The 18,346-nt window shown below is 34.9% G+C and overlaps 1 protein-coding gene across 9 annotated transcripts in view; it reads left to right on the top strand.

Moving 5' to 3' along the window:
* Positions 1-17,480, top strand: part of PRPF40A (pre-mRNA processing factor 40 homolog A) — a 44,790-nt gene extending 27,310 nt beyond the window's left edge. For 4 of the 9 annotated variants that reach the window (XM_040971588.1, XM_040971586.1, XM_040971583.1 and 1 more), the window contains 16 exons: positions 165-273; positions 745-809; positions 1,123-1,287; positions 1,564-1,672; positions 2,733-2,883; positions 3,826-3,959; positions 6,888-7,002; positions 7,180-7,271; positions 7,365-7,481; positions 8,037-8,174; positions 8,417-8,512; positions 9,693-9,779; positions 9,867-9,963; positions 10,048-10,109; positions 11,094-11,225; positions 13,806-17,480. In XM_040971588.1, the coding sequence (XP_040827522.1) occupies positions 165-273; positions 745-809; positions 1,123-1,287; positions 1,564-1,672; positions 2,733-2,883; positions 3,826-3,959; positions 6,888-7,002; positions 7,180-7,271; positions 7,365-7,481; positions 8,037-8,174; positions 8,417-8,512; positions 9,693-9,779; positions 9,867-9,963; positions 10,048-10,109; positions 11,094-11,225; positions 13,806-13,898 (1,762 nt within the window). In that variant the 3' untranslated portion in view covers positions 13,899-17,480. Of the gene's footprint in view, positions 1-164; positions 274-744; positions 810-1,122; positions 1,288-1,563; positions 1,673-2,732; positions 2,884-3,825; positions 3,960-6,887; positions 7,003-7,167; positions 7,272-7,364; positions 7,482-8,036; positions 8,175-8,416; positions 8,513-9,692; positions 9,780-9,866; positions 10,110-11,093; positions 11,226-13,805 lie in introns of all 9 variants that reach the window. The other 5 variants (XM_040971587.1, XM_040971585.1, XM_040971582.1 and 2 more) reach the window with 2 other exon arrangements.
* The last annotated feature ends 866 nt before the right edge of the window (positions 17,481-18,346 follow it).

The following is an 18,346-nucleotide window of genomic DNA, read 5'->3' as shown; positions in this document are numbered from 1 at the left end:
ATTTATTCAGACTTGTTCAAATACTCAGTTATTAATATACTTTTCCTAAAACACTCAGGCATTTAGTAGTATTAAGCTTTGAGATAGCACTTAAAGGCATTTATTTTTCTAGGTGAAGCAAATATTTGTTTTAAGTTGTCAATGTCATGTTTACATTTCTCTAGTTTTACTCCCAAAAAAGAAGAGGATGAAAATCAACCAGCAAAAAAAACATATACTTGGAACACAAAAGAGGAGGCGAAGCAAGCATTTAAAGAATTATTGAAAGAAAAGGTATTTGTATTACAGATTTTTGTATGCACTGTATCAGCTGCCTAATCCAAACCTTGAGACGTTTTTTTGACAGCACTGATCTCATGTACTAATTTTATTGGAAATCAACAAAATTGTCCTTTTTTTTTTTTTTTGGAAGATCACTTTTGTGAACTTTTGAACAAACTGTGTACCAGATACTACACGAGGACATTTCTACTTCAATATTTACAAAAGGGTTTTTTTTTTTATTAATAATTGCTTACCTTTTGCTAAATATTTTAAAGAAAAAATTAACTTTCTGTTTAAGTTCATTTCATTTGATAGGTAGTTAACAGAGATTTCTCATCAGTAAAACACTATTTTACAACTTTTCAAACTTATACCAAGGAAAGTGCTTGATGTTTTCAGTGAGTATTATAGTTGGCTTCCTGATAATATGAGTTATTATGCTAGTGTGAAATTGTAATTCTCTATTTAAATGGTTTTCAGCGGGTACCATCAAATGCTTCCTGGGAACAAGCTATGAAAATGATCATTAATGATCCACGATACAGGTAATATTTCTGTGTTTTACATACTTTTCACATAGCAAGCCTTGTACATTTTGTATTGTGGAGAATTATATGGCTTTTAACTGCTATTGACGCCCATTGTTTTAGATATCAAGAATAGTTATTTGTATGAATATAGACCAAAAAAAAAAAAACCTAAAAGGCTCAGCATAAAATTTGAGAATCCTGCTTTACATTAAATTATTTAGTTTAATACTGGGAATCGCTTAATAAATTTCTATAATGTCCATTTGTACCTGAGGAAAACCATATTACATTTTATTCTCTTCATTTCATGTTCTGTTTTTGTCTTTAGTGCTTTGGCAAAATTGAGTGAAAAAAAGCAGGCATTTAATGCCTATAAAGTCCAGACAGAAAAAGAGGAAAAAGAAGAAGCAAGATCAAAATACAAAGAGGCTAAGGAGTCCTTTCAGCGTTTCCTTGAAAATCATGATAAAATGACTTCTACAACCAGATACAAGTAAGCTTTTTAGTGATAGATGGCTCGTGTATGCATTATTTGTGTCATCCTTTTTTGCCAGCTGTTGTAAGTGATCTTAGACCAATGCTGAATTGTAAATGTAATAATTTGATAAAGAACAGGATGAACCATTGTTTACATGGAATTTAACTTGGACTTAGTAAATTGCTTTTAGAGTAGAAAGCATTTTGTTTTAATTTAACTGAAAATTGAGATCGTTTTTGATTGGTTGTTGTTATTTAGCGTATAGTTAACATTTGATTTTTTTGATAATAGGAAAGCAGAGCAAATGTTTGGAGAGATGGAAGTCTGGAATGCAATATCAGAACGTGACCGTCTTGAAATTTATGAAGATGTTCTGTTTTTTCTTTCAAAGAAGGAAAAGGTATTTTTTATTGCTATTTCTGGTTTCATAGACAAGGCATTTATTCTTCCTAATAAAGAGTTATACCATGTCCCATTTTATTGCCTAGTTCATCCAGTTTGTGTGGTGTGGAAATTTTATTTTTTTATTAGAAGCTGAGATTAAAAATTAAGTGGATAGCCATTATAATGTCATCCCTTCCTAGCACAAATAATGATAACATCACAGCACTGATTTATTTGACTATTACTTACATTGTCGTTTATTAGCTCTATAATGCCCTTATTGGAAAATGTGCTACTTTTTTTTAGATAATTGGACTTAAAACTACTTTGCTTATAATATATTTGATTCTGATGTAAAAATCAAGTACTGTACTATTGTTTCTGCTAAAGTGAACTTGTATGATAGTGTTTTAAAGTACCTTTTTTACCATACCTGTTTTGTAAAGTACTGTTAGAATTAGTATTTTCTAGTGTGCAAGGAACACATATATTTGTAAGCGTAACAAAAATTTAAACACAGGCACATGTCTGGCCCTGCAGTAAGACACTGTTGGGGCAGCTACATTACACTTAGAAAGTAACAGGGAGCACTTTGAGCTGTTGACTTCAGCTTCTGTTAGTGCTCACACTGAGAGGCAGTGCTAATGGATAATCAGGTTCCCAGCTTGTGTTTTTGGCATAGCCTAACCATTGCCAATATTTGGGGACTGAACTGGTGGATGGGAACTCTGTATTTTCTGTGTGTCAGATTTAACATAGGCAGAAGCTGTTGACACATTGAAGGGGCCTTGGTTAGCATTTAGTTACTGGGTGACATGCCTACATTTGCTTCAATTATGGGCTCTTTCTGTGATATTGTAAATGTTCTTGTAAGAAAAGTTTATGGAGTGGAGCGTTAGGGAAAAAATAGTAATCCTTTCTGGATTCTGTGGGTAGAAAATAGGTGAACAAATTAAGGGCAAATACATAACCAAGCACTTGGGCAAGAGCAGTAGCAAAGTATGTAGTGTGTTTGTAATTTAATGTCTTAGTTTCTTTGAATATCAAGAGGTATATTCCTAATTTTTTTTTTAAAGGAACAAGCAAAGCAGTTACGAAAGAGGAACTGGGAAGCCTTAAAAAATATACTTGACAACATGGCTAATGTAACATACTCTACAACTTGGTCTGAAGCCCAGCAGTATTTGATGGATAATCCAACATTTGCAGAAGATGAGGAGTTACAGAGTATGTCATCTCAAAAAGAGAGAAGTAGTTTTTAAGCACTGTCCTCTGACATAGAAGTATTGTCACATTTTTATGGATATTTTAAAGTAAATTTTAGAGTTGTTTGTCAATTTCTGAAAAAGTTTTCTGTTGATTTCCAAATGAAATATTTCTTTATAGTTGAGTTTTGTGATTCAGCACAAAATATCCTTAGAGAAATCCAAGTTAGCTTTATCAGCTAATTCTGGGGGCATTTAAATCATGTCATACTTTGAATTTTGCTTAGCCAGTTATATGTTGTGTTAAGTGGGTGAGAACCAACTTGCACTTTTCACCTTTAGTGTCTTCTTGAGATAGTAACTTTGATTCAGATTTTGGCAAAAATTATGCTAGAATTATTTGACATTAGGCTTTTCGAAAGTATTTTTTCTGTCTTATCTAGAAACCTTTCAGCTTGTGCCTTCCTTAGCCATCTCTCTGAAAAATAACATGTGAGTATTTTGGGTAGGGCCTAGAATGTTAAACACAGCATAACGTTTCAATTAATTGGGAGACAGCCCAGTTATAGTGATGGTCCTGAAAATTGCATCACTAAGAGACATTATAGCCATCCTGGTTTGTGGGGAAATGTCTTCTGATGTCCACTCAACAGTGAAATTTTACCAGAACATATTCCAGTAGTTACATGAGGCAACTACTTTGAAAAACTGTGTTAGTTATTATGTTAAAGGCAGAATTTTTTATTTTTCTAGTAACAGCTTCATTGATTTGTTCTTGTACACTTTATTCATAGTTTCATTCTTTTAATGAGCTATTTGAAAATAATCTGAGATGATCAAGTAATATTTGAATTTAAATAGCTGTAGTTTTGAAAGTGAGTTTGAAATTGTGGGGGATTAATACAAATAAATGCTATCCTTGCTGATTCTTGTCATTTTAATTTTTAACCAAAACAACATTTAGATATGGACAAAGAAGATGCATTAATTTGCTTTGAAGAACACATTCGGGCTTTAGAAAAGGAAGAAGAAGAAGAAAAGCAGAAGAGTTTACTCAGAGAAAGAAGACGACAGCGCAAAAATAGAGAATCTTTTCAGGTAATAGAGGGAAAATTCTTTAATACGGTTACTGAGCTTCAGTGATGACAAAGTGTTTCAGGTCCTTTCCTCCGATATCATTGACTTGGACGTTGTGGCAGACCTATAATCTTTAATTCATTGAGTTCTATAACTTTGTCCATCTGCTTACACAGAAACTTTAGTTGGGTATGGGAATCAAGATTGTAACGTCATGTAAGGTGAGCGTTGATACATAAGATTTTTGTTGAGAAAAATGAATCCATGAGAGATGACTGACTGGTGCTAGTTGCTATACAGTCAGCAGAGAACATTAGGAATCCTGTATTATAGTTTCAGTGTAAGATCTGTGGCTATGTGTCAGCTAATGGATAATGTTTACCCCTCATGTTTATTTTATATTCATTACTAGGACTGTCGTATAGCAATTAGTTTTTGCATTTCATTTCTCACCACGTTCCCCATTTTCCAAAAATTAGGGTATGCAGATCCCATGATTACATTTTACCTTGGAGAATTTGAGAATCTAGTTTTTTGCTTTGTTTTGTTTTGTTTTTTAGTTAAGGCTGAAATGTGGCTGTAAATCAGATTAGTAGCTGCTAATGTTAAGCTTGATGGTATTCCTTCAGATATTTATTTCAAAAGATATATAGAACGTCAAAATGTATGCAAAAAAGTCTTTGCATTTACCATATAATACAGTGGATGGAAACTCAATAGTACTGATTATCACTTTCTTTTTATAGAGTCCTCATTTGCCAATCAGGAGATGATAATATGTCATACTGGTGATCAAGAAACTCATTTGTATTATTTTAAACTTAAAGCTTGTGCTTGAATTCATACCAGATAAGGAAAGGATTGTAATTTGAATAGAACAGTTTGGTCCTCGGTAGATAATTCCCAGTTACACAGAATTAGTAGTACCACCTGGAAAATTATTGAAGTGCAAATTTTCAACAAATGTTGTCACTCAAATATTGTTGGTGGAGCCTAACAGTCCCCCTAGCAGCAGTTGTTGAGGAAACCCTTGAATTAAAAAGTGATAAAATATTAAGAATTTTAATGTACTGAGGTAATACTGTTAAGCATAGTAGGGAAGCACTGCCAAATAGGTGAAAGGTAAATAAACGTATTGTACTTTTCTCTCTGATGTTTTCATGAGGTACATATTAAATATAGTTTAGGACAAAGGCTTTTCTTGGGTAATACAAAACCAGTCAAGAGGAAGACAGTGAAGAAGGAATTGAAAGATAGAGGTATCCTTTAAGTAAATAAAATCTTATTAGGTATTCAGTGTGTATGTATATGTATATATGTATTCACATGTATATGAAGATTTTGAACAGTGCAAGGGGCAAGATGGGGAGAAATAAGGGACAAAAGAATACTGAATTGTGTTCAAGCAGGGAAGATTTTGTTGGTATCAGTATTTGGAGTGGCTGCTTTTGGCATATTTGGGTAGTGATCAGAGATGTTGCCAAATATCTTTGGGCATGAGATCTGTCTTCTCCCCGAAGAAAGAAGAAAGTGCCCAGGGTGTCACTAGTGCCAAGGTTAGCACTTCTCATCTGAGGAGAGGGGGTATATCAGGCAAGTTTGGCGAATTTATAAAGCATCTTGCTTTTTGTAATGTTAAAATTTGTGCCTGCCCTGCACACCTTCTCCCCCTCCCTGTCTCCTTTATCTGATAATTATTTTAGCAGTTAACTCAGAGCACAAAGACTTTTGTGGGTTTTTATTCACTTACTTGCAAAGCAGATTTGCGAAGAGAATAGGGGAAGCTCTTTCATCTGCTGGTTTGCTCCCCACCTTAACGCCTGGAGCTGAGCCAGAAGCTTCTTCTAGTTCTTATACTATGTGTAGGGGCCCAAGGTCTTGAGCCATCTGCTGCTGCTTTTCCCAGTGTAAACAGGGCGGTGGATCAGAAGGTGTGACTAGAATCAGCCCCCAGAGCAGTTTTACAGAATAGTAACTAAGGGGTAGGGTAGTGTGAACGTATGAGGAGTTCTCATACACTCCTCAATCTGTTTCTTGTTACTATTATTATCTCATATATTATTATCTCATTACTTTTAAAAATAGAATTGTAAATACCTGAATTTCAGCTCATTACTCAAAAACATACCAGTGTTCCAATTACTTCTAGTTTTTATTCTGGTTAGGGTTCCACTTTTGACAAGGAGTTGGTATCCCATGTCAGCGACCTGGAAGTGTGAGGCACAAGCAAAGCAGATATTATAGGACAGGTTATGAGATCTGATGAAGCGTTATAAAAGGTGGTTTCTCAGATAAAGTTGTCTGTACTGATGTAATTTTTCGTTTGAAGTGGATTTGCAAGTGCTTTGTTGTTATTTGAGGACAGCATTATCCAATGAACAAATATTCTATATGAGCAGTCCTAATTTGCAACCAATATATTTAATCTGTGGTATCAAAAAGTGATTTTTACTTGTTAAAATTTGTAATTTTTAAATCATTGTGTTTTATACTTAGAACTCATTATAATTCAGAATAGTCACGTTTCATTTACTCAGGTATGTTAAGATTACTGTTTTGAAAAATGCAGGTGCTAAAAATTGTAGTTATAGAGTTGAATTTCACAGTTGCCTTAGAGGTGTTTGTTTATAGAATTAAACTTCGAAGGATTTGGGGAAAGAGGTTTAGAAGTTCCTAAGGGTTGAAGTCACTGTATATTCTGCGAAACTGAATTATTAGGGAACATGAAGAAAGAAGAGAAATAAGCAAATACAAAAAAGGTTTATATTTAAGTAATAATAGTGATATGAAAAATAAAATGGTCTGAAATTAGATAGGAGTTTGCTTTTATATTTGTAACGGGAAATATTATTCTTGCATTTTTAAGATGTGCCCCTATAGTCCCTTGTATCTCTAATGCTCATGCTCTTCAAGATGGCTGTTCAATTAGAACTACTTTCTCCCCCCTAGATATTTTTAGATGAATTGCATGAACATGGACAGCTACATTCTATGTCATCCTGGATGGAATTATATCCAACTATTAGTTCTGACATTAGATTCACCAATATGCTTGGTCAGCCTGGTAAGATTCCTTTCTTTCTTAATTTATAGTTAAGAACCTAGTTGGAATGAGCCAAAAAGCAAGATAATTATTTTGAGGGAGAGATGTTTTATTTTATTTTTATTTATATTATAAACAAAAAGTAATTGCAGCTCTTTGGTTAGAGCTAGCTTTTGACTTCTTTAGTTTTTTCATTAGGATCAACTGCACTTGATCTTTTCAAGTTTTATGTTGAGGATCTTAAAGCACGTTATCATGATGAAAAAAAGATAATAAAAGACATTCTAAAGGTAAGTAGTCTTACCTGTTTTGCTGTAGTATATAACTAGTACTCTATTAATCTTAGGTATTTGTTTTATATAAACACATTTTCTGCATTTTAGGATAAAGGATTCGTAGTTGAAGTGAATACTACTTTTGAAGATTTTGTGGCAATAATTAGTTCAACAAAACGATCAACTACATTAGATGCAGGAAACATCAAGTTAGCCTTCAATAGTGTAAGTTCATGATTTTAAAAATAAGTAACTGGTGAAATATACAATAGTGCAGTTTTTAATGTTTCAGATAAATGGTTAAGTTGAAAAGTATTTGGATAATAGATCTTTATAAAGAGATTGTCCACTGTCTCTTTGATAAGGTAAAAGTAATTACTGTTTAAAATTTTTATTTTCTTGAAAGGCAAAGCAACAGGGAGAGATATCTTCCAGGTGCTAGATCATAATCAGAATGCTGGCAACAGCCAGGGCTGTGCCAGAATAAAGGTATGAAGCCAAATCTTCAGCTGCGTTTCTTTGCTGGATGTCAGGGACCAAGTGCTCCAGGATGCATTAGCAGGAAGCTCGATTCAGAAGTAGAAGAGCTGTCCAGTGTTGGATGTGGGCATCCCAAGCAATGGCTTAACTCACTGCACCACAAAGCCCATCCCAAATATATTTAGATGATGGCATGTTAAACTTCCTTTTTTGTTGAGATAAGGTGGTTCTTATAAATGATGTGTGAGTACTTGTAAGAACAATTCTATAACTATTTGATTAATCATGATTTTCTGATAGTTGCTAGAGAAGGCAGAAGCCCGTGAACGTGAAAGAGAAAAGGAGGAGGCCCGGAAGATGAAACGGAAAGAATCTGCATTTAAGAGTATGTTGAAACAAGCTGCTCCTCCAATAGAGTTGGATGCTGTCTGGGAAGATGTATGTATATGTGTAAATTTTTTTCCAATGAATTTTATGATGTTTCTTTTTACAGCCACACACACAAGCAAAAGTTATTTGTTTAATAAATTAGTATAATATTAACTGTGGCACTAAGTTAAATCAAAGAAAAAAGACTGTAAAGAGTTGGGATCATCATAATTTTCACTTGCTGCTATTCATTTTAGATATATTTGTATCCTATTGGCATTCATATGTTTATTCCCTATTTTGTTTTTCAGATCCGGGAGCGGTTTGTAAAAGAGCCAGCATTTGAGGACATAACCCTGGAGTCTGAAAGAAAAAGAATATTTAAAGATTTCATGCATGTGCTTGAGGTAATTTTAGAGTTCTCATAACTAATTGAAATAATACAAAATACATAAAAGTATAAACAAAATAGAATTTAGAATGATCTGTTAATATATTCACTTCTTTATTTATGTTTAATTTCTGCTTACTTATTTGAAAGTCAGTATACACTGATTCACTCCTGAACTACCCCACAGTGAAGCTTAATGATGCCAACTTCTGGAACTCAGTCCAGAGCAAATGTTCTGCATCAAAAACCCAAATACTGGAGCTTTCACTATGGCCTCTCAGTGTCAGGAATCTTGAATCAGGAGCTGGAGCAGTAATTGAACCTGGGCAATGTGATGTGTAGGACATTGTGTACACTCCTAACTAGCTACGCCAAATTGCTACAGCTTTGTTATTTGACAAGGCAGAGAGTTACAAAATGCTGGGAGTGCAGGGGGAAGAGACAAGAAGGAAAAAGAGGGGAAGAAAAAACAGAAGAAAGGAAGGAAGAAATACAATTGAGGTCTTGAGGTTAAGAAGGCAGGCCGTCACTCAGTGAAATAAAAAGAGCAAGAGTCTTCTAGGTCACATTTTCAATATCCACTTTGTTGGTTAATGTAGTATGTTTAAGCTGCTGATATATTTGAATGTTAGCTTTTACTGCTGCACTTTCCATCAGCCTTAAAGTTGTTTTAATGAAGTAGTTGAAGTCCACAGAGATGTGGCTTCCACATATCCCCAGGATGTCCTGAGTAGGAAATGCTTCCAGAAGGAAAAGAAAGTGTGATTGATTGGGCATTTATTTTGTAACCAACCTTGTTTTATTTTAGGAGTGACACTTGAGGTTCTTTCTTGCTCCCTGGCTGTCTGGCCTGCATTACTAAACAAAGCCAGATTTGTCTGGCGGGGGAAAAGCATGTCTAATATTATTGTTACTGAAAGTACTTGTGATTGTTCTGAAAATTATTTCTGGGATGTATCAACTTTCCCTACCAGCACATACCATTTTATTTTAAAGACTTTGTGTACTAATAGTTTTTAATATTGTTTTATGTAGATGTTTAAATGAGTATGTAAAGGATGAATAAGAACAAATTAATCATTCTTTGCAATATGATAAAGTTTTACTGTAGGAACTTAATTTATGTAGCTTCTAAAAATTTGTGATGCTCTGTTTAAAGTGAAACTTAACACTGAAATTTTCTGTTCTGTGTCTAGCATGAATGTCAGCATCACCATTCAAAGAACAAGAAACATTCTAAGAAATCTAAAAAACATCATAGGAAACGTTCCCGCTCTCGATCCGTAAGGAAGTGGTTTAGTAACGTACAAATATTAAATGTATTTAAATATTTGTTAGCTTCCTTGCATGAAATTGTTTGTGTCTTTTAGGGGTCAGATTCAGATGATGATGACAGCCATTCAAAGAAAAAAAGACAGCGCTCGGAGTCGCGTTCAGCTTCGGAGCATTCTTCCAGTGCTGAATCTGGTGAGCATTCTGTCCACCTGACTGAACTCCTGAACACTTTGCAGTTCTCAAATTCTGATACCTTTTTGCATTTTAACTCCTCAGAGAGAAGTTACAAGAAGTCAAAAAAGCACAAGAAGAAAAGTAAGAAGAGGAGACATAAATCTGTAAGCAAGCTTCTAATGTCTGTACTTAACCTAGGCAGTGCCTGTAGGGTAGAACATTATTCTGACTAACTCTGTGTGCAGTTCAGATATGTACTGGGAGTTTAGTTGTTTTTCATCCTAAGTTTCAAGTAAAGTCATTTCATGTTCTCTGATAATATACATCAGCATTAGGATTCCCACCCTCTTAAAGCTAGTCTTCAAAAAGAAACGTGTGTATGTTGTAACTTGTGTAGCAGTTTCTCTCCTATTGCAGTTCTTAATCTTGGGTGTACATTAACATTATATGAGGTGCTATTTCATAAGGGCAAAGTTGCCAATGTAAGACTGCTGAAATGGAAGTTTTTCTGTGCTGCTTAGTTAAGTCAGTACATGCCTTATTACCACTTATGAGTGACATTTTAAATACTTTGCTACTTAGTAATTTTGAGCAGAGAATTTGTTTATATGACTGTCGTCCTTACATAAGGATACTTCAGAAAGTTCACATGTAAATGTTAATTTTGGCACAAAGAAATTCTGGAAATCCATGCAGGGTTAGTTGGGTTTTTTCCATCATACTCATGGTTAATTACAGTCTTTATGTCTGTGACTTTCTGTAGATTTTTTTGAACTGTAGTAAATCTCATTGCATTTTCCATGAACTGTTTGAAGTGCCTTACACTGATTAAGGCATTGGAAGCATATTTATCTAAACAAACCAGTATTTCATTGGGGTGACAAAGTATTGCTTTGGAAGTGAAGCTCTTTGCATATAGTAGTTTACAATCAAAGTGTCATCTTTGTCAAAAGGCAGAGTAGCTTTCTCTCATGAATTTCCTTAAGCACAAAGATGCTATAAAATTTCCTTCTTAACTATTCAAATTATATTTTACTGCTTTAGTAAACCATGTAATCTGTTAGGAATGTATGGATGTTACATGTATATGAATTTTTGAAAAGCAATGGCATCTTAATCAGAATACTTGTTACTTTATATTCACATAGGACTCCCCAGAATCAGATACTGAGCGTGAGAAGGATAAAAAAGAAAAAGATCGGGAAAGCGAAAAAGATAGAACTAGACAAAGATCAGAATCAAAACACAAGTCACCTAAGAAAAAGACTGGGAAAGATTCTGTAAGTGTTTGAATTATTTGATGCCTTATTTTCAAAGGACAAAAATATACTGTTAAAACCCTAGTAGTGGTTAAGTAATAGACTATCTCAGGCCTGTAACTATTAAAACAATGAAGTTTAGTGAACTATTCTGACTCAAAATAGTTTTTTAATGTATATTCTTTCTTCAGTTATTCTTTTTTAGATTTATATTTATTTATGTGAGAGGTAGATTTACAGTGAGAGAACATGCTTCTGTCCGCTGGTGCACTCTAAATGGCCTCAGCAGCCAGGGCTGACCCAGGTGAAAGCCAGAAGCAAGGAACTCCATCCAGGTCTCTGCATGGGTGGCAGAGGCTCATGTGTTTAGGCTGTCTTCCCTAGCTGTTCCAGGCTCGTTAGCCAGGGACCTGAAGAAGTGGAGCAGGCAAGACTTAAGGGGTGCTGGTGAAGTGGGTGGTGGTTTAACCCACTGTGCTGCAATGCCAGCCTCAGAATACAGCATTTCATACGTATAAGTTTACCCCATCTAGGAAGAACATACATATTTTCTACTTAAATTTAAAAAGTTCTTTCAAGGACTATAATGTTTAGGGCTGAGGGGCGTGTTCTTTCACAGCATGTAGGTGCCACTTGAGAAGCCCAGGTTTGAGTCCTGTGGCTGCCTACTCTTAGGGTGCAGCTTGGAAGCAGCAGGTGGTAATTCAGGTATTTGGTTCCCTGCCACACAGGTGTGAGGACTGGATGCAGTTACTTCAGGGCACTGCCGAGGGAACCAGTGGATGGGAAAGCTCCAGCTGTCTTTAGTTGTCATTATCCCTAGATCCATTTTCAAACTATTGCAGTCCAGTAACTTCTGGGTGAAGACAAATGGATTGGAGGACAAATACTAAACAATATTAGTGTGGGTTGTTTTGTAAGATTTACTTATCTTGAAAGTCTCAGTTACCTTAGAGAGAAACAGTAATCTCCCATCTGCTGATTGTCTCCCCAAATGGCTGCACTGGACTAGGCCGAACCCACGAGTCAGCAGCTTTATCTGGTTTCCTGGGTCTGTGGCTTGATTCATGTTCTGCTGTTTTTCCCCAGGGCATTAGCAGGGAGGAGGAGTGCAGATAGAAATGGGGCAGCCTGGACTTTACCTGTTGCCCATATAGAATACTGGTATTGCATGCAGCAGTGTTAATTGCTAGGCCACAATGCCAGTCTCAAGGTGATTGGATTATTTTAGTGTCAGCTTAGTCTTAAATTGTCCAATATACAGATGCTTCAGACCGTTCATGGAAATTTTTTTTTACAATTTTTTGTTGTTGTTGTTAGTCTGTCTTGATTTAAAAAGAAAAAACTGGAAAGTCATTTGTAATTTTCTCATGCATTTTTTACATTTTTTTTTTTTTAAGATTCATTTTTATTGGAAAGGCAGATTTACAGAAAAAAGGAGAAAAAGCTCTTCCCTCCACTGGTTCACTCCCCAAGTGGCCGCAACAGCTGGAGCCCTATTTTCGATGTTTTTAAATTAGGATCTCACAACATTCTTGAGCCCAAAATGAATACTTTTTAATTCACTCTTTTTGAAATGTCTTCATATTCAAATGACAGAGCATGACATACTGCAAGCCTCTTCAGCTGTGTTTAATGGGTTAATGCCTGTGAATCACTGGAGAGCAGTAACTATAGATAAGTTCTAATCTTACCTCTGTATTTGCGTTGATGGGATTAGACTGAGTTGCAGCAGATGGATCTGATTTTAATCCTTGGTGAACAGTTCTCCCTATATGGGGATCGTTCCTGGACTGAATGAGTCCCTTCAGTAAAGGTGGATATGTGAACTATCTACTCAAAAGGCTGTATCTTACAGGTTACGTAGTATCATTCCCCCCACACACAATTCTTGCATATTTATTTTGACATAAGAATCAGTATGCTCAAGGTTGGTTGGAGTTGCACCACAGCTTACGCTGCCAATTGAGGTGCTGCATTCCATCTCAGTTAATACTGGAGCCAAGACTTTTCACTATCCAGCTTTCTACTGATGCATCATGGGAGTCAGGTACAGGTGTTTGGGCCTTCGCCACCCACATTTGAAGCAGATAAACTCCTGGGCTCTTGGCTGCAGCAAGGGCCATTCCTGACTACTGCAGGCATTTGGGAAGCAGAACCAACACATCAGTTTATTATTATTCTTTCTCTCAGCCTTCCACCCTTTTTCAAGTAGATAAAACTTTTTTTTTTTAAAGGGAAAAATCAGTATTTCAAAACTTTTAGGGTAAAGAATCTGTATAGGATTACTAGGACTTAGGAAATGAATACCTTGCTTCCAATAAAAGAACATGTGATGTTTCCTGTTCAGTTCTGTGAAAGGAAAAGAAACCAGCATATAATGTTTTGCTTTATGTGTTACTTTAAACTAAGAAGTAGAAACATATTAAAAAATATGGTTCTCTAATGTAGGAGTCATTCATTAGTAAAGTACTGGCCTCTATGAGAAGAGGTCAGGCTCTGACCATATGAAATGTTTCTCCATCTGTATTTTTTAGTTTTACTACATTGTTATCTTCTGAGTACAGACTAACTATAATTTTATATTCATTGCCTTTCCAGGGAAATTGGGATACTTCTGGCAGTGAACTGAGCGAAGGGGAATTAGAAAAGCGCAGAAGAACCCTTTTGGAGCAACTGGATGATGATCAATAAATTATACCAAATATATGTTTACAGTATGATTTAAAGTCTAATTCAGTCCAGGGATTCTATTTTAAGTTCAGTTTAAATAACACTGGGTTTTAATTATCACAGAAAAAAAAGTGCATTTAAGTATTGTTATTGTGGACTTTATAAAAGCAAAAGAACTGAAAATAACTTCTGATTCTGTATCAAGAATCATATTTTCATACGGTCATACAGCTGTGTCTGTGACCCTTTTACAGGGCACTGCAGGGTGGATTAAAGGTGGCAATTTACTGAGAACTGCAGATGTCTCTACTTTGTTCTGAAGTCATGAGGTGATTTGATTTACTTTATAGAAGTTGGATTTTGAAGACATAATGAAAATTTTTGATAATACAGTAGTACAAAAAAAGCACCAGCAACTGATAAAACTGCTTTTTGTGCATTACCCAACTGGTTAAAGCCAATGTGATCTTTTATGGTGAGCTGCTAAGAAATAGGTGTTTTTGATGGAAACTTGGTTAGACCCTTTAAAACTACAGACTTGTGCTAATGAGCACATATAATAAAGCCACCATTATTTTTTATGAAACATCAGACTACATTTTAAAAAGGCTATGTGAGGGCATTATTTTGAGCTTCTATTTTGAGGTAATATTTTTAAAGTTAACATCAAATCAAATTGTAAATTAGTTTAAATATATTGCCTTAAGGACCTACTAAAGAATGTGCCACCAAACTTTAAGTGATAGTTGCAATATCCTTGTCTAAAAAGAAAATCAATGTTGACTTAAACATTCTTTAACAGTTGTCTTGATTTTTTTTTTTAAACCAATTTTTTTTCCACTGAGGAAGTCTTTTACCTTCCCTACTCACTGAGAAGTATTGGCTTGGCTTCATGGTACACATTCTAAAGCATTTCTGATTTGAATATTTTTGTACATTTTTATCAATTATTAAACCTTCTCTTCTAGTGTGTACTAGTATTTATTTCTACTTAAACTGCTTAGCACTAAAGAAATTGTATGATCATTTTGAGATACTACGTCCCTGAGATTGTGCTTCGTCTTACGCACAGTTTCCCTCTTGTAAGAATGTGACAAATCCTTACATTCGAGATCCTTAGGTTTATTTTTCACTTGTGAATTTCCTATGGAATATTTTAGAGAGGCAATGGTTTAAAGATAGAATACTCCTTACAGGCCAACTTTTAAAGTTGGTAATGTAATTTATACTATTTTCCTTCAGTGCAGGAATTTTTTTGTTTTTGCTTTTTTGTTTTTAATAAATTTTAGTGCATAGTCTTTGGAATTATCTTTGTTATTTTAATTTTGTCATTTTCAGAGACAGTATTTTCTATTGGGATTTAGAACAAGAAGTTTTCCCCTCACCATCTTTAGTTTGATAGTGGACCTGAGCAGGATGGCAATTTGTTCCTCAAAGGGAATGTATCCAAGTGTCCAATGTTTAAAGGCTGATGGGGAAAAGTTGTTACTGAACTTGGCTGTCATTTTTCTCTATGAAGTATGACATGCCTTTGTAGAAAGAATCATTACCTTTAAGAAAACGTGATTGAATGGTTTGCTTGAGATTAGCCTTCTGTTGTATATTAAAGTCCAAACTTAACAGCTTGGGCAATAGTGAATTGCCTCATCGTAATTTTCAGAAGTCTTGTTGTAATGATAGTTAAGATTGCTAATCATGTCAGACTAAGACATGGAAGTCAGTGATCAAGTTTTCAATATGCATATGATACTGGGAGATATACTAGTAAGAAAATAGAATCTGTAAAACATTGTTTTAATTATTTCCATGAATGATTTTAAGTAAAACCTTAAAGTTTTGATTTTTCTATTTAAATAAAAAGTTATTGATATGTTTTAGCATGTCCTTAAAATAGATTTCTGTATTTCTTATAATTTTATCACAGCCTAAATCCCAGTTACAAGACAGTAAATTCAGATAGCTGGGTTTGAAAATCATCTGATCTGAAAACAAAGGGTCAACAATTTGCAAAACAAAATTTAAATCCTTTCTACAGAAAGATTAAATGAAATGACTGTAACCCTTTGGCTTCCCTTAATGGTCCAGTCAATGGATTTTAGTGGCTGGAATCTTACCAGGTTGGTAGGAAGATTTTGTTCCCTATGAATACTATGTACTTAATAGATTGTAAGTCTTCAGTTGGGTAAAAGCTGAAATAGCTTACAAAGTTGATTAGTGTTGAGCAGAAATGTTCAGACAGAAAAGCATGTTTAGTTTCCAGGGGAATTTATGTTTCGTAATGAATACTCAGGCTGTTTATCCCACATCATCGTTAATAGTACCTAATGCATGAAACTCACTGGTGTTTGATACTGTCAAAAAATAGGGATCTTAGATATGAGATAGCTTACATTTTCTTTCAGTTCATAATTCATGGGGAATGGAATTTGTATTTACAGTTAGATAATTTAGCCAATCACGTACAAAAAATGTGTGCTCTCCCTTAGTTGAGTTTAAATAATGGAGCCATTTAAATAAAAAAGCAATGGTAATACCATGACAGTTTTTTCAACTTAGTGGCTAGCATTTTGCGATTACCCAGAGTAGCTTCGTAATACAGATTGTTCATGTTTCTGGACATAAAGTACGTTTTATACCTCCCAATTTGGCAATCATCAAGTTATTTGACTTTGCATAAGTAGCCCTCACAGTAAAGGAGGATTATCCTGAAATAGAGCAGTTAGTTTATAACAGAACGGTAAAGCAACTACAAAAACTCCTTGAATATCTTCTGTTTCTAGAAAGCAATTCAATTAAAATAGCTTAATTCAATTAAAATTGCAAATACCAGTTACACTTTTAGGAGCATTTACCTAGAATTCTGACTTTCTTGCTAGGGAGCCATTTTCACTTTTGCCACTGGAAAAGAATGACTCCTTTAGAAAAAGAATTTTTATAAAGGCTGTGGGAGAGAGGACAGTGCTTAATGAAATATTGCACAGGGAAGAGGGTGATTGATACCTATTTTTTATGTTTCTAGGCCATTAGGTTACAGAATCCAAATGCAAATTCTAGAACTAAAATGCTAGCTGTTAAATCTTAAAGCAGTATTTCTGAAGATAATTGGAGCAAAATGTATTTTATGCCTTTGTGTTTAAAAGAGTGTGAACTCTTCTATCCAGATATGACTGGCCCAAAGTCTGGACCCATGGCCTTTCCTACACAGATGCAAGTGACATCCTCCACTGCTTTCCCCAGGCTCAGTAGCAGGAGCGTAAGTGAGGCAGCTGGGACGTAAAGCAGCACCCATATGGGATGCGTTTATTGCAGGTGGCAGCTGGGTCATTGTATTACCACAATGTGGCCCCCTATAATGTGCTTTTATCTTAAATCTGAGACATTCTGTTTTCCTTGAGGTTTGTTTTTTTTTTTTTTTCTCTGTCTCAGTATCAGGTTGATTTTGATTTAGCCACCTTAGATTCTCTATGTAAAGTCACTGACTTGCATAAAGGAAAATGTTATTGTCATGGAATTGTTCTAGTAAGCATATGAGACTTATCATTCTTACCTTCATTTTTCTTACCTTGTTCTCTTCGTTGGTGTAAAAAGTGGTCATAGAAGTTCCTCGGTGGCCAGAATTTGTTTGATTTACTGCTGCATGTATACACACACACACACACACACACAACCCTTTTGTGGCTTAAGACAGTGCCTGACACATAGAAGCAGTAACTGAAGGAATGAAAATATTTTTATTTAGTTATTCAGCATATGAAATATGCATCATCTGTATAAAAAGGCTTTGAAAAAGCTTTATTGCAGGAAACCATACTAATGCACAACCAAGACCACAATCAATATTTGTCCATATAAAATAATTACTTCAGAAGTATCTAAATTCAAAGCTAAAAACTAGTCATTTGTGTCTATTTCTAAATGTTGGTGAATCGGTTGGTGGCAGGAAGTTGACTGTAGGTTACAGTGGAAAATGGGAAATGATTTTGCTTCATTCCCACACACCCCTCAACTCTCCATTTTCGTTTATCCAGTTAAAATTACTTAACCACTCTAGTAAATTTTATACTTTTAAAACTTTCCATATAGAGACTGGTAAATTTTTTTCAGTAGGATCTTAGGCAAGGTTATCTCAGTGTTACAGCTTAGCAATTAATAATTGATGCTTGCATTGCACAAGAATTGGCATATACACACCATTATAGATTATGAAACAGCAAGTAGCTGACCTAGTGAGATCCAATTCAAACTGCATCATTTGTGCTATGCTGTGCTGTTCTTCAGGATAATTAAATGTGTAAGTTTGGTCCTGCCTGCAAACTTTCCTGGTAGGTGTTGGTCTTAACCTACCTCTGCAGCTGAGCTGAGGACTGGTTCTGAAAGGTGAGTAATGGAAAATGACATTTTTTTGTTTTCTATGTTTGTAATAACCAGATTATCACTTGTTTGTTTTCATGTAAAGGATTTCTTACAAA

This window comes from Ochotona curzoniae, unplaced genomic scaffold, assembly GCF_017591425.1.
Source record: "Ochotona curzoniae isolate NIBS_2020 unplaced genomic scaffold, NIBS_Ocur_1.0 contig_2210, whole genome shotgun sequence".
Taxonomy (NCBI): Eukaryota; Metazoa; Chordata; class Mammalia; order Lagomorpha; family Ochotonidae; genus Ochotona; species Ochotona curzoniae.
The sequence above is the reverse complement of the archived record's forward strand: the minus strand, read 5'-3'. Positions and strand labels throughout refer to the sequence as shown.